General features: G+C 39.7%; 1 protein-coding gene across 1 annotated transcript in view; it reads left to right on the top strand.

The window, feature by feature from the left end:
- TANC2 (tetratricopeptide repeat, ankyrin repeat and coiled-coil containing 2) overlaps positions 1–18,398 on the top strand; it is a 370,144-nt gene that overhangs the window by 49,082 nt on the left and 302,664 nt on the right. The window contains exon 2 of the mRNA XM_083378993.1: positions 1,457–1,555. Coding sequence (XP_083235119.1) covers positions 1,489–1,555 — 67 coding nt within the window. The 5' untranslated portion in view covers positions 1,457–1,488. The remainder of the gene's footprint in view (positions 1–1,456; positions 1,556–18,398) is intronic.

The raw sequence follows: 18,398 nt of genomic DNA, 5'->3' as shown, positions 1-18,398 counted from the left end.
TCTCACCCTTTATTCGCAAAAGCTCCTTGATCTTTTTCTCACCTTTCGCTTGCAAAAGCCGCTTGCATGCTCTCTCACCCTTTGTTCGCAAAAGCCCCCCTCTTTCTCTCACACGTACACATACACTTCCCCAAAAGCCTTTCCTTTCTGTCTCTGTCACCACTTCTCTGACAAAACCCTTTTTCTTCTGACTTTCTCTGGCGCCTTTTCCCCCCTCTCTCCTACCCAAACTGCCTCCTTTTATATCCTCTCCTGTCTTCGCCTCCCCTTTTCTCTTCCGTGTGTGCCGAAGTGTCGATCCTGGGACGTTTGTCTCACCCCAGCGGCCCTGCAGTTCTCGATGACTCTCTTATGGCAAGTCCTGTGCTGCACCGCTTTAGCTCATTCCCTCCCCCGCTACACTTGTCTAGGCTAGGTAGGGCCGCGTACCACCTGCCAAGAGCCAATGTACCACTGCATACCACTGGTTGTAAAGCCGATATAGGTTCTCCTGCTTGAGCAGGGCTGGACTAGAAGACCTCCAAGGTCTCTTCCAGCTCGATTCTATTCTGATTTTGATAGTCTACATACAAAGAATAGCAAGCTCTTATACCCAGAGATAGTATAAAGCAGACATGTGAAACTGATGTGCGACGTATTGGGACTGTTTTGCCATTGCCAGCAATGGGTTGGGCGTGGCTTCCGCATGACGTGTTCAGCCCATGGGCCAGCAGTTTGACACTCTTGGTATAAAGGCATGTTATTTCTCTGTAATTTATCTTTGGGTTGTAATCTGTAAAAAATCTTACTCAGTTATTCCTATGGCTTTTAATTCTTCTTCATTAATTTCTTTACAAATGGTCTGAAAAGATAAAAGGTAAATCCAATCCGTTTGTTGATGCTCTTGTATTTTCAAAGAAGCATAACATTTCAGAACACATTCAAGAGTAGTATAATATTGAAGAAATGTTTGTTTATTTCGTTAGTGTTCATTTGAAGTATATCGGTTGGTAAGTATATTAGTAAATGAGTTACATAACATGGGTCCTTTTGAATTACTGTAAATGAGTTCCACTAGCTCATCTTTAGTTCCAATAGCTCTTCCAGTAGAAGATCATTCACCACTGGTCATTTTCTGTTTATATAGGTTTGGTGCTCCTGATCACCTGTGTAAGACATGGGCTGTCTGCAGGAAAACTATATTGTTAACAGCATATGGGAATAACTTGCCAGTTTTACCTAATTTGCAGAATCCAGTCATGTCCCAAATTGTAAACAGATGAAGTGGAACAGAATCTAGAAATACCTAAGTATAGTTAGCCATGCCTGGAAGATAGAAAATCTCTTATATAATACTTTATTCAAAAACTAAGGAGTTTTTAAATGTTGGATTTTGGATGTTACCTTATTAATATAAAGAGCTGTTAATAATGACCAAAAATTAGTTAATGGATACATTTAATTTTTTTTTATATAGCTTCTGGGTCGTGCTGATAGACCAGAACAATCATGTTTCGGAACAGTCTCAAGATGCTTCTTACAGGTGGTAAATCAAACCGTAAGAACAGATCCAGTGGTAAGTAGAAGGAGTGTCTTGATGCAGTGCAATCATCTTAATCCAAGGAATGAAACTATTTCTAAGGTAGACCCAGGTAGACCTCATAGTAGCATTTCTCCTCTTGAAATAATGCTTACTTTGCTATTCATTCATTCATTTATTCATTCATTCCGCTGCCTCAATCACTGCCTCAACTGCTGAAATAAACTGTAGGTAGCTTGTTTCAAGTGATTATAAAAATATTAGGATCATCAAAAAAGATAATTAAATGTAACCATATGTTGGGAATAATAACTAATTTAAAAGAACTAAAATGATATCAGAATAGACTACTAGGGAATAAGTCATTACACATTTGGTGGAAGAGTTTTATGAAAGCTCAACAGATAAGGGTCATTCTTCTATAAAACAGACTGTTACAGAGAAGGGATACCTCCTAGATCTTGCAAGGTGACAGTGTTTTAAAGCTGGGATCTAATGTATATCAACTTTACCAGATTTTACAGCTTGGGTAGAAATTATGGAAGAAAGACAAGATAATCAGATCCTAAGTTATAAAGGACATTATAGGCGATAATCACTACTTTGAATTGCAATCAGAATTATTCTTGTAACTGTCCAGAGCAGAGATGTTACATGGGCAAAATGAGGAATAGCATAATTGCTTGTAATGCTGGATTCTGGAACGATTGTAGCTTCTGGGTGTTGTTTGAGGGTAGCCAAGTAGAAGGTGACTAAGGCATGTGTAGTTGTAGAAGTTCCTCTCAATCCTGGAAAATGAATTTGTGCAAAAGCTCTCCTAGTACTGGCTGCTACTTGCCCATTGAGTAGGAGTCAAGACTCCAGGAAAACTTTTAAATTAGATACATGTTTTACCTAGGAAACTGCTACCAAACCAAGAGCTCAAGATGGTAAATCCTTGGCTTGAAATCTAGAGCACTCAGTCTTGCTAGAATTGAGGCTCACAGCCTGTTTCTCCCCAAGAGGGTTGATATGTTATACAGTTGACAATGTTAACCAAGAACTTTATTCACTTCCTCAAGGCTCATGAATTCTTCTAATAGGGCAAGACCTATTCAATGCAAAGGGAACTGCCCAGCCAGAGTCCAACTTCAAATGAATCAGAATAATTTTATCCATCAGATTCTTATACTATTCCTCAATTGTACAAGCATTCAATCAGTCTCTTTCATTGTCTTTCCCAGCAGCACTGTAGGCATGTCTCTATTATGATGTCTCATTTCCTAGAACTGTTCATGAAACCAAGAATTCCCCCAGGATCAGCTCACTCACTCTGATACTGAGGAGTTTACTCTGAATGTACCAGGCATCAGTAAGCAATTTAGCATCTGAGGCTGACCCTGCCAACTGTCATCAGAAGTATATCTAGGATGAGGACCAGGATCTTGAGTGATTGTCAGTGCCATTCTCCATGCCAAGCAGGTCAAAATTCCTCTATGTATCTCCTTGCCTGGCATCTCAGCCTTTATTGGCTGCCACTTGACAGAGAGTTTACATAAGACAAACTCCTTTGGTACAATCATTCTATCTCAAGCTTTGTACCCTTTGCCTCCCAAAATTCTATCACTCTGAAACTGGACTGGCTGATGACTTAGATATAAAATTTAAACCTATGAACTATGAATTGGTAATACTTTTGCCCACTGCTTTGGATCTCCATGTTTGGAACTTGTTAGTAAGCTGGCTCATGTGTAATTGGGATTTTGCTGAGGTGCTTGCAAACACACTCTGCCTTCTATTGCCTATACTTGCTTTATCCAAACACATTCTGCCTTCTACTTCCTATACTTGCTTTATCCAGAAGTAAAACCTTTGAAAACTAACATCTGTGTTTCCCTGTGGTTGGCCTGGAACAGGATAAGCATATAGAGAAAGGCCACCTCTTGCAATCCTATTGATCGCTGCTAATACTCCAAAGATTGATCAGGGTTTCAGATAAACTGCCCAGCAAAGAATCAGAAAACTCCTGATTATCATTTGAAAACCATCAAGCACCCAGCAGGGTGGAATGATTTAATAGCTCCCATCTCCTTGCAGGGAACAGCAGCACCAGAAGACTCCAAAGCTATCAGCAAGTTGTCTGACCATAAAAAGGAATAGATAATAATGGTCTTAGCTCTTAGATCACTTTGCATTCACCTGAAATAAAAACCAGATCAGTCTTCCGACCCTTGTTGTGCTTTGAGTGCTCAATAATCTGGGACATGGCCACATGTAGCCATTTTAATATAGCCTTAATATCCATCTAGGGTGAATAATAAATAGGAAGAAAGAAGCTAAAATAAATCTAAACATTAGACATGTTTTCATATGATGATTTTATAATTTTCTCTCTTGGTTGCAGATCCATTAATATAACATTAAGAAATGAGATTTAAATAGATCTTTCTTATGCACATCAATTTGGAACCAGAATATCTTGCATTGAATATAATTTACTTTTTAATAAACTTGTTAAGGTCAGCAGACTTTTTATTATGCCCTTGAGAAGAGGGCAGTTGCTGTCAAAAATAAAGTAAAATAAAATAAAATGCTCCAAAATCATAGCAATATGAAATGCTGAAAGTTTACAATATTTTTGTCAGGGTCACCTGAAATGTCTCAGTATTCTTGGCAAAAATAGTTAAATCTCATTAGGCTGGGTTATTTTAATTTTGTAGTACATTTTTATCTTACTTTGGCCTCACAGTGCCATCCAGGGCTGTTCGCTCAAGGAATCTATAGGAGTGAAGAATTTAGTCATCAAGAGTTATGTTGTAATTTAGTTTCATAATATTTCTATATGTTTCTGTTTTTCATTTGGTGAAACTAATATTCTAGATGAACAAATTGCACTGAAGTTAAATTTTGAATTAACCTAACATTATAGTATTATTTTGCCTGTTGGTAACCTGTAGCCTACCGTATTTTCCGGCGTATAAGATGACTTTTTAACGCATGAAAATCTTCTCAAAACTCGGGGGTCGTCTTATACGCCCAGTCGCCTTATACGCCGGAAAATAGTAAATCCTCAGGAGCAGAGACGTTAGTGGAAACGGACAAATCCAGCGCTCGAGAATGGCGAAAGACAGCCTCCTCATAAATAAACTGACCAGCCCAACATAGCCTGAGGCTCCAGCTTACCGGCGTGCTAGGGCAGCAGACCCTCCCCCCCTTTTTTTTGGAAGGGAGTGGGAGTCAAGCGTATGCCGAGCCGCCGGCGCTTGGCGAGCACGAGAGCTCAAAGGAGCACGGGAAGCCAGGCGGAGGCCGACCTGACATGTTCGCGCGGAGCTGAGCTTCACCTGACCCTAGGAGTTTGACTTCAGGGCGTGGTGCCATGCCCAGAACTACAGCAACACCCGCCCGGGAAGGCGCAGCTCGGGAATTGCGATAGGCAGACCGCAGCGGAAAGCTGGCGCTGGGGCTTCAGTAACCCGGGGTCGCCCCTCCGCCCTGAAGTAGAAGGCAGCCTACTACTAAATGAAGCAGGGCACAGGCTGATAGAATTTTGTCAAGAGAATACGATGGTCATAGCAAACACTCTTTTCCAACAACCCAAGAGACTACACATGGACATCACCAGACGGTCAACACAGAAATCAGATTGACTATATGCTCTGCAGCCAAAGATGGAGAAGCTCTATACAGTCAGTAAAACAAGACCAGGAGCTGACTGTGGCTCAGACCATGAGCTTCTTGTTGCAAAGTTTAGGCTTAAACTGAAGAAAGTAGGGAAAAGCGCTAGGCCAATCAGGTATGAATTAAATCATATCCCTGTTGAATATACAGTAGAGGTGACAAATAGATTTAAGGAATTAGATCTGATAGACAGAGTGCCTGAAGAACTATGGACAGAGGTTCAAAACATTTTACAACAGGTAGCAACCAAAACCATCTCAAAGAAAAAGAAATGCAAGAAAGCAAAATGGCTGTCTGAGGAAGCTTTGCAAATAGCTAAGGAAAGGAGGGAAGCGAAAGGCAAGGGAGAAAAAGAAAGATATGCCCAATTAAATGCAGAATTCCAGAGAATAGCTAGAAGAGATAAGAATGCCTTCTTAAATGAACAATGCAAAGAAATAGAAGAAAACAATAGAATAGGGAAGACCAGGGATCTTTTCAAGAAAATTGGAGAGATGAAAGGAACGTTTCATGCAAAAATGGGCATGATAAAGGACCAAAATGGCAGGGACCTAACAGAGGCAGAAGAGATTAAGAAGAGGTGGCAAAATTACACAGAAGAACTATACAAGAATGAGATTAACGTCCCTAACAATCACAATGAGGTGGTCACTGACCTCGAGCCAGACATCCTAGAATGTGAAGTGAAGTGGGCTTTAGAAAAGCTGAGCAACAACAAAGCTAGTGGAGGTGACAGTATTCCAGCTGAGCTATTCAAAATCTTAAAAGACGATGCAGTAAAAGTGGTACACTCAGTTTGCCAGCAAATTTGGAAAACTCAACAGGGGCCACAGGATTGGAAAAGATCAGTTTACATTCCAATTCCAAAGAAAGGCAGTGCCAAAGAATGTTCAAACTATCGCACCATTGCACTCATTTCTCATGCTAGTAAAGTTATGCTTAAAATTCTACAAGCTAGACTCCAGCAGTATGTGGATCGAGAACTACCAGAAGTACAGGCAGGATTTCAAAGAGGCAGAGGAACTAGAGATCAAATTGCTAACATATGCTGGATCATGGAGAAAGCTAGAGAGTTCCAGAAAAACATCTACTTCTGCTTCATTGACTATGCTAAAGCCTTTGATTGTGTGGATCATAACAAACTGTGGCAAGTCCTTAAAGAGATGGGCATACCAGACCATCTTATTTGTCTCTTGAGAAACCTATATGCGGGCCAAGAAGCAACAGTGAGAACTGGACAAGGAACCACTGATTGGTTCAAAATTGGGAAAGGAGTCCGGCAAGGCTGTATACAGTCGCCTTGCCTATTTAACTTATATGCAGAGCACATCATGAGAAAGGCAGGGCTAGATGAATCAAAAGTTGGAATTAAGATTGCCGGAAGAAACATCAACAACCTAAGATATGCAGATGATACCACTCTAATGGCAGAAAGTGAAGAGGAACTAAAGAGCCTCTTGTTGCGAGTGAAGAAGGAGAGTGCAAAACTTGGGTTGAAACTAAACATTAAGAAAACCAAGATCATGGCATCTGGCCCTCTCAATTCCTGGCAAATAGATGGGGAAGAAATGGAGGTAGTGACAGATTTTATTTTCCTGGGCTCCAAGATGACTGCAGATGGGGACTGTAGCCAAGAAATTAAAAGATGCTTGCTCCTTGGGAGGAAAGCCATGGCAAATCTAGATGGCACACTAAAAAGCAGAGACATCACCCTGTCAACAAAAGTGCGTACAGTCAAGGCTATGGTTTTCCCAGTTGCAATGTATGGCTGTGAAAGCTGGACCATAAGAAAGGCTGAGCGCCAAAGAATTGAAGCCTTTGAACTATGGTGCTTGAGAAGATTCCTGCGAGTCCCTTGGTCTGCAAGGCGATCAAACCGGTCAGTCCTAGAGGAGATCAACCCTGACTGCTCTTTAGAAGGCCAGATCCTGAAGTTAAAACTCAAATACTTTGGCCACCTAATGAGAAGGAAGGACTCACTGGAGAAGAGCCTAATGCTGGGAAAGATTGAGGGCAATAGAAGAAGGGGACGACAGAGAATGAGGTGGCTGGATGGAGTCATTGAAGCAGTAGGCGTGAGCTTAAATGGACTCCAGAAGATGGTAGAGGACAGGAAGGCCTGGAGGAACATTGTCCATAGGGTCGCGATGGGTCGGACACGACTTCGCAACTAACAGCAAATAGATGTGGATTGTATATATAGCTCATATTGTGTTTGAGTTTTGAATTTCACTTAAATAGTACCCAAAAATACATTCATCAACGACAATATTTGCGTCGCTGACAAAGAATCCTGATGGTGGTGAAGTGCAGAAGAAAGTTCTAAACCTCAAGTTGATTTTGAAAGGAAGATAAAGTTTATAACATTTCTCTCCTTTCTGAAACTTTAACATTTGTTATAAACTCCAAGTTTTTCCTACTTGACTAATGAGACAGAAGATTGAATCTTTTATACAGTTACCTCCATTGTGTAGTTAGTATGATGTTTCAGCCAAGAATATTATTTTTCTTTTAAGGGTCACATATCTTTGTTAGCTTTGCTAAAGTCGGACACAACTGGACAGGTGAAATATTTTTAACATGTTCGCAAGTTATCAAATATTCACAAAAGATGTGGATCCCAGTCTTTGGCAGTTATGTCTTTTTAATATTTTAATTGTATCTAAAATTATTATGGCTCCTTTCATGTGGGACATAAACTTGCTGTTATTCCAAAATTTAAATTCTTTGTAGCATTTCACAAGCAAAGCAACCAATATCAGCTGTCAAGGTCAGTGAAAGTCTACTAATATATCTCAATATTTACTGCTATGACCTTGTAATTCAACTTGTCTGGATTTATTATTTCAACAGTCTTATTATATGTTTTTTTATAAGAAACTGAACATATATGGTCATCAACAATTTACATAGTTGAAAGCAGGATTCTTTAATACTATGAATATATGTTGAATTGTAATAATGAATTAGGAAAGAAAATGAAATTGAGTTGGATTGGTTAGCATAACTGTTGAAGTTGCTGGAGAACAAAGATTATTTTTTCTTTGCTTTAGTATACAGAAATACTTAATTGATAGACAGAAATACTTAATAAAAAGTATAAAATATCAGCATACAAAAGATTAAAAAAGCCCTAATAAGCAGGCATATACATAGAATGAAGGCTATTGCTAAGCACATTTGATTTGTGCTTAGATTGTAAGCCGCCCTGAGTCTTCGGAGAAGGGCGGGATATAAATGGGATTAAAATAAATAAATAAATAAATAAATAAATAAATAAATAAATAAATAAAAAAAAATAAAATTCAGAAAAGGAAAAAAAGAAACAAAATACATACCTGTATACTTAAATCTCAGTTCTTAAGCAAAAACTTGACCACGTGGAAAAATAATGATCATTCCATTATACAATAAAGACCCAACTCATACATAAACAGCAAACGTCATGAATTCATAACTGTAAATGTGGGTGGTGCTATTGTTTCATTATGATTTTAGGAAAAGCTGTCTTATTCTACCACCTCTTATAATATTAGGTAACACAGTATTAACAGTAGAAAGATTCAAGTTTCTGGGTTCTATAATCTCCCAGGACTTGAAATGAACATCTAACGTTAGAACCATCATTAAAAAGGCACAACAAAGAATGTCTTGGGTCACCTCAGAAAGCTCAGATTGCTCAAGGATTTACTGATATAGTTCTACAGAGGAATTATTGAGTCTGTCATTTCTACCTCTATGAATGTCTGGTTTGGCACAGCAACCAAACAGGACAGGTACAGACAGGTACAGACATCAATGGATAATTATGAATGCAGAAAAAACAATTGCAGCCAACCTGCTTTCCATTGAGGACCTGTATACTGCATGAACCAGAAAGAGGGCAGAGAAAATATCCACAAACCCCTCACATACTGGACATAATTTCAACTTCTCCCCTCAGGATGCTGCTGTAAGGCATTGCATGCCAAAACAACTAGACACAAAGATAGTTTTTCCCCCCCATGCCAATACTTAACTCTGGGGAACACTTAACTCCCACTAGACTTGTCTTATGCCTTAAGATGTATAGACTATATTCCTGTTATCCTTGTCATCTTCCACACCTTCTCATCTTTCCTACTATCTTCTCCTATTGGCATCTTATGATTTTTTTGTTTGTTGTTTGTATCTCATGATTTATGATTGTATCTTATGATTTATGATCTATGACTTATCATTTTGTTGTTTGTATGTAGCTTATGCACTGGAGACATTCCTTGTGTGTCCAATCACACTTGACCAATAAAGAATTCTATTCTGTTCTGTTCTGTTCTGTTCTGTTCTGTTCTGTTCTGTTCTGTTCTATTCTATTCTATTCTATTCTATTCTATTCTATTCTATTCTATTCTATTCTATTACAAAGTTTTGATACATGATTAAAAATAAATATTAGAGATGTTATGCAAACATGTCATTTCATTTCATTATACTGGAAAGTGAAGTTCATACCTAGGTTTTTAAACATAATTTGAAACAACCAATAAACATGGATACTATTTTGCTTACTTAGTTTATCTTAAAATTTTAAGAACATAATAATAATAATAATAATAATAATAATAATAATAATAATAATAATAATAATAATAATTACAGGCCGAAAGCCCTAATAAGCAGGCATATACATAGAATGAAGGCTATTTCTAAGCACATTGGTTTGTGCTTAAATTGTAAGCCGCCCTGAGTCTTCGGAGAAGGGCGGGATATAAATGGGATTAAAATAAAATAAAATAAAATAAAATAACAACAACAACAACAACAACAACAACAACAACAACAATAATAATAATAATAATAATAATAATAATAATAATAATAATAATAGGAAAGAACAGTTGGGAAACCCAGTGGAACATAATAAAACTGCCTCTTGGATCAAAGATATCCAAAAACAAACAAAACAAAATGGAGAATATTGTAATAACCACTGATATGGTTGCAAAACAAGTAAAGATGGTCAAGAACTGGGGTTCATCTGGTCTGGATGAGCTGCATGGATACTGGTTGAAACACCTCACCAGCCTTCATCACCGCATGGCCACTCAGCTTAATGAAATGCTTCAAAATGCCACAAGTGAAGAAGTGTTAACAGCTGGTCGAATATACTTGATAATGAAGGACCCAGAAAAGAGCACAGAACCAAGCAACTACTGCCCAATTACTTGTCTGCCAACAACATTCAAACTTTTTACAAGAATACTGGCAAATTCAGTGTTCAATCATCTGATGGAAAACAGTTTGTATCCAGTAGACCAAAAAGAAAAAAAAATCAAGAGTAACAAAAGACCAGCTGCTCATTGACAAAATGGTACTCAAAAATGCAAAGCGATGGAAAATGAACTTAAATATGGCGTGGATTGACTACAAGAAGGCATTCAACTCATTACCTCACAGCTGGATTAATGTGTGTTTGGAAAACTTTGGAATCAGCAAATATATCTGAACATTTTTAACGCAAATATGCAAAAATGGAAAACAGTCCCTACAGCAAATGGGGAGAATGTTGGTGAAATCAACATCAGATGAGGAATCTTCCAAGGGGACTCACTTTCACCACTACTGTTCAGTTTAGCATTAATTTCATTGGCAATAATTTTACAAAACACAAAATTGTGATACCATATCTCAAGCCAGCATGGCAAGATAAACCTTCTACTATACATGGATGAGTTAAAACTGTATGCGAAAAGCCACACTGAACTTGAATCAATACTCAGTGCAGTTCAACTGTTTAGCAGCTACATCAGAATGAACTTTGGACTTGGAAAATGTGCTATATTATCCATGCAATGAGGAAAAATGGGAAAAATAGAAGGAATAGAACTGGGAAATGGAAGTATTGTGTAAGTGTCCAAAAACTTTGCAAAATACATCAAGAAATTACAGCTTCTTGCAATAACTCCAGCAATGCTACAAAGAACTGCGCTACTTGGAACATCTTACATTTTAAGGAGATACCTGATTGATACCTAGGATGCTGGCAGCAACCCATGTCAACCATTAGTGCCAGTCAATTTGAATGTTTGGTTGACTGAGGTTCATGTTTAATGAATAAAAGTGATGATGATGATGGAGAAAATACCGTGAAGGCTATCAACCCCTGGGCAATTCCAGTCACTAGATACACACCTGGAATAGTGGACTGGACTCAAGCAGAACTAAAAGCAATGGATAGGAAGACCAGAAAAATAATGATAATGAATCATGCCCTTAATCCACGCATTGACATTGACAGACTCTATCTACCAAGGCAAATAGGTGGACGTGGAATGCTGCAAGCACATCAGATGGTTGAAGAAGGAAAAATGGCTTTGGAAGAATATCTGAAGGACAATGATGAAGATGCACTGAAATTAGTATATCAGGAAGGCTTACTGACTACTGGAGAGACCAAACTGGCCTACAAGAAAGACCAAATGAAAAACAGAGTAGGGGCATGGGAAGACAAAGCACTACATGTCCAGTACATTAAAAAAATAACTGGGAAAGCAGATAATAACAAGACCTGCCAATGGCTAAGAGCAGGAAAGTTGAAGAAAGAGACCGAGGGACTAATTCTGGCTGCAGAAGACCAAGCCTTAAGGACAAATACATACAAAGTCAAAATTGAGAAGACAGCAACAGACAGTAAGTGCTGCCTATGCAAAGAAGCTCAAGAAACAGTGGACCACCTGGTAAGCTGCTGCAAGAAGATCGCACAGACTGACTACAAGCAGTGGCATGACAAAGTAGGAACAATGGTGCATTGGAAGATCTGCAAGAAATATCATTTGCCTGTAAGCAAGAACTGGTGGGATCATAAAATAGAGAAAGTCATAGAAAATGATAAAGTTAAACTGCTCTGGGACTTCAGAATTCAAACAGACAAGCACCTGCAACATAACACCCCAGACTTAACAATTGTCGATAAGAAAGACAAAAAAAGTCTGGATAGTGGATGTGGCAGTGCCTGGAGATAGCAGAACAGATGAGAAAGAACTGAAGAAGATAACAAAATACAAAGACCTACAAATAGAAATAAAAGACTGTGGCAAAGGCAAGCAAGGGTAGTACTAATAGTAATAGGTGCCTTGGGTGCAATCCCAAAACAACTGGAGCACCACTTGAACACCATTGGCATTGACAAATTTGCCATTAGTCAATTGTAAAAGGCGACCTTACTAGGAACTGCTTCCATCCTGCGACAGTATCTATAATATCATCAAACATCCACATCTGCTTATCCCAGGTCCTTGGTAAGGACTCAATAGGCAGACAAAAATGCCAAATCCAGTCTGAACATCTGGCTGACTGTGCGATGATTAATAATAATAATAATAATAATAATAATAATAATAATAATAATAATAATAATAATATCTACTGATTTATTATTACAAACTGATTACAAAGCTAGACATGACCAAGTTGCTAAACTAATCCACTGGGCATTGTGTAAAAAATACAACTTGCCTGTGTCCGAAAAGTCGTGGGAACATAGGGTGGAAAAAGTTGTCGGGAATGAGAGGGTGAAGATCTTGAGGTACTTCCGAATACAGACAGATCTCCATTTAGAACATAACACGCCAGATATCACAGTTGTAGAGAACCAAAGCGTACAAAGCAATTGATATCGCTGTACCAGGAGATGCCAGAGTCGAAGAAAAAGAATTGGAAAAAATTACGAAATACTGTGACCTGGCCATCAAAACTGTGCGATTATGGATGAAACGCGTAACAGTGATACCCATTGTCATCAGGGCACTGGGAACTATGTCCAAAAATTTGCAAAATACATCAAGAAATTGCAACTTCCTGCAATAACTCCAGCAAAGCTACAAAAACTTGCGCTACTTGGAACATCTTACATTTTAAAGAGATACCTGGTTGATATTTAGGATGCTGGCAGCAACCTGTGTCAACCATTAGTGCCAGTCAATTTGAGTGTTCAGTTGACTGAGTTTCATGTTTTATGAATAAAAGTTTAATATAATAATAAAGTTGGAAGCGACCTTGGAGGTTATCTAGTCCAACCCCCTGCTCAGGCAGGAAACCCTATACCACTTCAGACAAATGGCTATCCAGTCTCATCTTAGAAACTTCCAGTGTTGTAGTATTCACCGCTTTTGGAGGCAGGTTATTCCACTGGTTTATTGTTCTGTCAGGAAGTTCCTCCTTAATTCTAGGTTGCTTCTCTCCTTGATTAGTTTCCATCCATTGTTTCTTGTCTTGCCTTCAGGTGCTTTCAGCAACTGTCCCTTATATGTTTTAGCCTTCAGAAACTCAACCATTGATAAGATGGTATGTTGTAGTTCCTTATTCCAAAATTATTGTGAGTAAATGATTTGTGTCATATCAGAAGTGTTTCACTATAATATCAAAGAGGTGATGTGCAGAAATAAAAATAAAAATGAATGCCTAGTGATAAAAGTGAAAATTAGGACAGTTAAAACCCCAGTATCTTATCATAGTGGTAATTTAGATGAAAATCTGGAAATCCTTAATAATTTCTAATATTCTTGAAAAATCTTTAAAATACGAACCTGGAACTCTGCTAAATATATTCTAGTAATACAATTCTTGCAAACAATCTCATTGGGTGTTTTAACCATCTATTTATGTCACTTTAATCGGAGAAAGATAATTTGAAATATTTACATCTACAGAGAAATTATTCCTGGATAATTTTTCTAGCATATTTAAAATAATTCAAACACTAAGCAAATTCCCAATTTTTACAAATTTTCATAAATAAATTAGAACTATGACGAATGTAAATAGATATATTAGAGTACAGAAAATCTCTTGCTTCTTCATTCAAATCCTCAGTTTCGGCCACTTGGGCTGTATTTGTTTGCTCCCCCATTGCTTTGTGATTGTGTAGGTTTGCATCTCACTTGAAACTTGAGGGGAGGAATGTGTCTTTGTTTCTACCATTTGAAAGAGGTTTGTCCCGTTTCTGCCTAATAGTTTATTCTACTTGACTTTGGATGAGTTTGTAACAAGTGTTTGCCATGGAAATTCCATATCAAGCAGAGAGCCAACATACTGTAAGCAGATTCTGATTAATTATTAGTCTTCTTTAATTATTTAGGATCTTCATTTGTATGATGGCTTAGATCAGAAGGGTCCATCTTCTGTTCCCTTTATTCCCTTGTACTCTTGAAGTTGTGCCTTTACTTTTTATGTGTAGATAATCTTAATTGTTGCAGTAATATAATGGTGGTATATAATTTAATTGGGGCACATTAGCCTAGTCATTAAGACTCTGGGCTTGTTGAGTGGAAGGTTGGCAATTCAATTCCCAAGCACCGTGCAACGGGGAAAGCTCTTGTTCTTGCCCCAATTCCTGTCAACCCTACATTTCAAAAGCATGCAAATGTTTGTAGATACATAGGTACCACTTTGGTGGGAAGGTGGCAGCACTCTGTGCATCTTGCCATCTAGTCATGCTGGCCACATGACCATAAAAACATCTTCTGACAATGCTGGTAGAGTTGTTCACAACTGGGCATATAATCTTTATATAATCTAATGTGTCAGAAAAAATATTTTTCTTTATTGGGAGTAAATTTTGAAAAAGTCAGTAGAAGAAACAGTTGTTGCTCTTTATTGCTTGCAGCTTGTCTAAAATTTCTTTCTTTTTTGGGGGGAAGCTAGGGAATAGGTAGTACAGGGCTAAGCAGTATCTCTACCTTTTGTCTCTGATTCTTCTGATTTTCCTCTGGTGATAAACCTATTTATTACATATATTTTGCGGTGGTTTAGGCCTGACCTCAAGTGTAACTGAATAGAGTCTCTTTCTCCTATTGAGTATCACTGCCATGAATTTGTACTCTTTTCTAAGCATCTTTCATGCCCCAGACTGAGGCTAGCCTCTGCATATCAATAAAGGGGAAATACAGCACCAATGTTTCTAAAAAATGCATAAGGACAACTTTCATTTTTCTCAAGAATTTTTATTCTTCAAATTATTAATGGCAAGTTTAAAGGTTAGTGTAATTGTATTGTGTTTGCAGTGATTGAATAACTATACAATCTGTCTCAGATCACTATAATATATTTGATATTATAGCAATTGCATGAGAAAATGGGATAATCACTTCTTTGTTAGGCCAGTTACCATGCTTCATCTTGTTTACAATAAGTAGCAGAACTCTCTTTGGAGGGGGAAAACATGAATTTCCGCTTACTTCAGTAGTTGTATATTTAACCCAAGTGGTTGTAATACCACTTTTGAAAATGAGCAAGGTTCTTACGAGAACATTTCCCGATACCTTCTGTTTTCATTGTTCAGTCTCTGTGACATATCGTAGATCTCCTCAGCTGTTCTGTCTCTGTGACAATGACTATTTACAGTAGCCATTCAAGTTCCTTCAACTATACTACATACTGCTCAAAGAGGTGCTTAAACTAATGCAAATTCTTTGTTTTCTGCTTGTAGTTGATATGCAGCTAATAAACAATTCTTAGTCCCTAACTGCAGGTCAGACTCAAGATGGGAATTTAAATCTGTAACCTAAGAGTATACCCTTTCCCTCCAAAGTTATATCAGTTTTTCACTTTTTGTCAGCTTTTTGAGATGGGCACGATCAAGAAACAGCAGGGATTGTTTTGATATGAATGCAGGATTATTTTGAGGGTTTTTTCATACTTTCCTCTTTTTTGGGACAGAATTTAATTGCTTCTGAAATGCTTTCTTTAAGGTAAAGGTAAAGGTAAAGGTTCCCCCGCACGCACATGCGTGCTAGTCGGTCCGACTCTAGGGGCCGGTGCTCATCTCCGTTTCAAAGCCGAAGAGCCAGCGCTTGTCCGAGGACATCTCCGTGGTCATGTGGCCGGCATGACTAGACGCCAAAGGCACACGGAACGCTGTTACCTTCCCACCGTAGTGGTCCCTATTTTTCTACTTGCATTTTTACGTGCTTTTGAACTGCTAGGTTGGCAGAAGCTGGGATGAGTAACAGGCGCTCACTCTGCTACGCGGCACTCGGGATTCGACCCGCCAAACTGCCGACCTTCCGATCGACAAGTTCAGCGTCCTAACCCACTGAGCCACCGCGTCCCTGAGCTTTCTTTAAAGCTCTCTTTAAAGGTTCCTTCTGGATTCTCAAGGTCAGATTACTTCAAATCACCACCCCTGTAAAAATCACTTTCCCTTCCCATGCACAAAGGTGGACCAGGCAATTCACATTGAAATGCAAGGGGCACAACATTGTCTCTCATTTGTCCCTTTCTCCCTCATTTACAGATGAATCTGGCAGCTTGCAATGATCAGGGTACCAGAGATTTTTTCTCTCCTTACATTCTTTCACTGCCACACTCAACTTTAGTTCATTTTTTTGTAATTATCCTTAGCTGTTGTGTTTTATTTTAGTCTGCATTGTTTTTAAAAAAGCCATTTTCTTTGACATGGTGTGAAGTTAAACAGTTTGGTTTTAAGGGACAGATTGTCTTATATAACATTTGTTTCCATCTCATGGCATGGGAATTTTCCTTCTGTCAAGAGGTAGCATTGTTGGACTGCACTTAAAGCATCAGTTGGCCTTTATATAGCCATGCCAGTTGGGAATGATTTATAACACATTTCCTAATTCTAGGATATTTTTTGATGTGAGTCTCTTGTAAAAATGAAAGAAATCAAGATGCTACCCTGATAACCACCATATTTGTCCAAACCAGACATGTCAAACACAAGGCCCGGGGGCCGGATCCGGCCCACGAAGTGGTTTCATGCGGCCCGCGAAGCCATCCTGGAAACAGTGAGGGAACGGCCCCCACTGCCTTGGCCCTGGCCCAGAGACCCTCCTTCTGCCAGAGACCCTCAGATCTGTCCCACTCCTGCCCAGGCCCCCATAGGCACCCTTGATGTGAACGATGTAGAGCTGGCCACGCCCACCCAGTAGGCCATATGCACTCTAGCCATGCCCACCCAGTAGGCCATGCCCACCCTGGCCACACCCACCCGGCCCCCTGAGGGCAACCGCAATGCTGATGCGGCCCTCAGTGAAATTGAGTTTGACACCCCTGGTCCAAACCATCAGAAAATGCTGGCGGAGTGAGGTGGAGGCAGTGGAGCATCCCCTTCCCTGTCTCCCCTCACTTCCCCAAAGAATCCCTTCACTAACCTGCTTTTTAGCTCATTCTCCGCCGCTGCGTGCAGGGCAATAAAAGAAGTCTGTGGGACTACCGGTAGAAAAAAAGTTCAGTCAGACCTTCCAACTTTGCGAGATTTTTTTCCACAAGAAGTTGGAAGTTCGGATTGATCTTTTTTTTCTCCCCATGGTCCCACAAGCTTCTTTTTGTTGCCTGCACACGGAGAATGGAGCTGGATGACAAATCCTTACCCCCCACCCCAGGGCAACCACATTCCTTCACTAACTTCCTTTCCATCTCCGTTCTCCGCGTGCTGCTGCCTCACTCTACCAGCATCAGGGCTCTGCAGGCCAAGTGGCCAAGGATACTGTTGGGGCTTTGTCTTCTACCCCCACCCCCCACCGCCTCGCTTAATGGCGGTGTCACTGATGCATCACTCAGCCTCCTGCTTCATTGCGGTGGCGAGTAAGGAGGAGAAGAAGCTTTGTCCTCCACCCTCTGCCTCGCTCAGCCTCCTGCTTCATTGCGGCAGCAAGTAAGGAGAAGAAGCTTCATCCTCTACCCCTCCACCGCCACTTTGTCCTCAACCCCCCCAACTGCCTTGCTTAGTGGCTTTGGCACCAGTGCATCGCTCAACCTTCTGTTTCGTTGTGGTGGTGAGTAAGGAAGAGAAGAAGCTTTGTCCTCCATCCCCCAAACACCTTGCTTCACCCTCACCCTCCCCGCTTTACTTAGTGGCTGCGGCACCGATGCATTGCTTTGTCCTCCACCTCCCCATCATCTCACTTTGTCCTCCACCGCGCCCACTCCTGCCTTGCTCCTGCTCCATTGCGGCAACAAAAAAAAGTAAGATCTACCCCGTAAAGAAACCCTGGTGCTTATTTTGACGACCAAAAAAATATAAGACTGGGTTTTATTTTGGGGGAAACAGGTACATCCCTACCACTCTGTCTCCAATGCCCTTACTGCTCTTTGCTGCCATCTTCTTGCTCCTACTGCTGATGAGGCATGCCTGGCCTGGGCCACAAGGGGCTGGCTTTGCTCAGCAAAAAAGAAAAAGAAAAATACAAAGCAGCTTAAATGGGTCAGAGTGCATTAAAAT

This window comes from Vipera ursinii, assembly GCF_947247035.1.
Source record: "Vipera ursinii genome assembly, chromosome: Z".
Taxonomy (NCBI): Eukaryota; Metazoa; Chordata; class Lepidosauria; order Squamata; family Viperidae; genus Vipera; species Vipera ursinii.
Note: the sequence above shows the minus strand (reverse complement) of the source record. Positions and strands in the feature narration are given on the sequence as shown.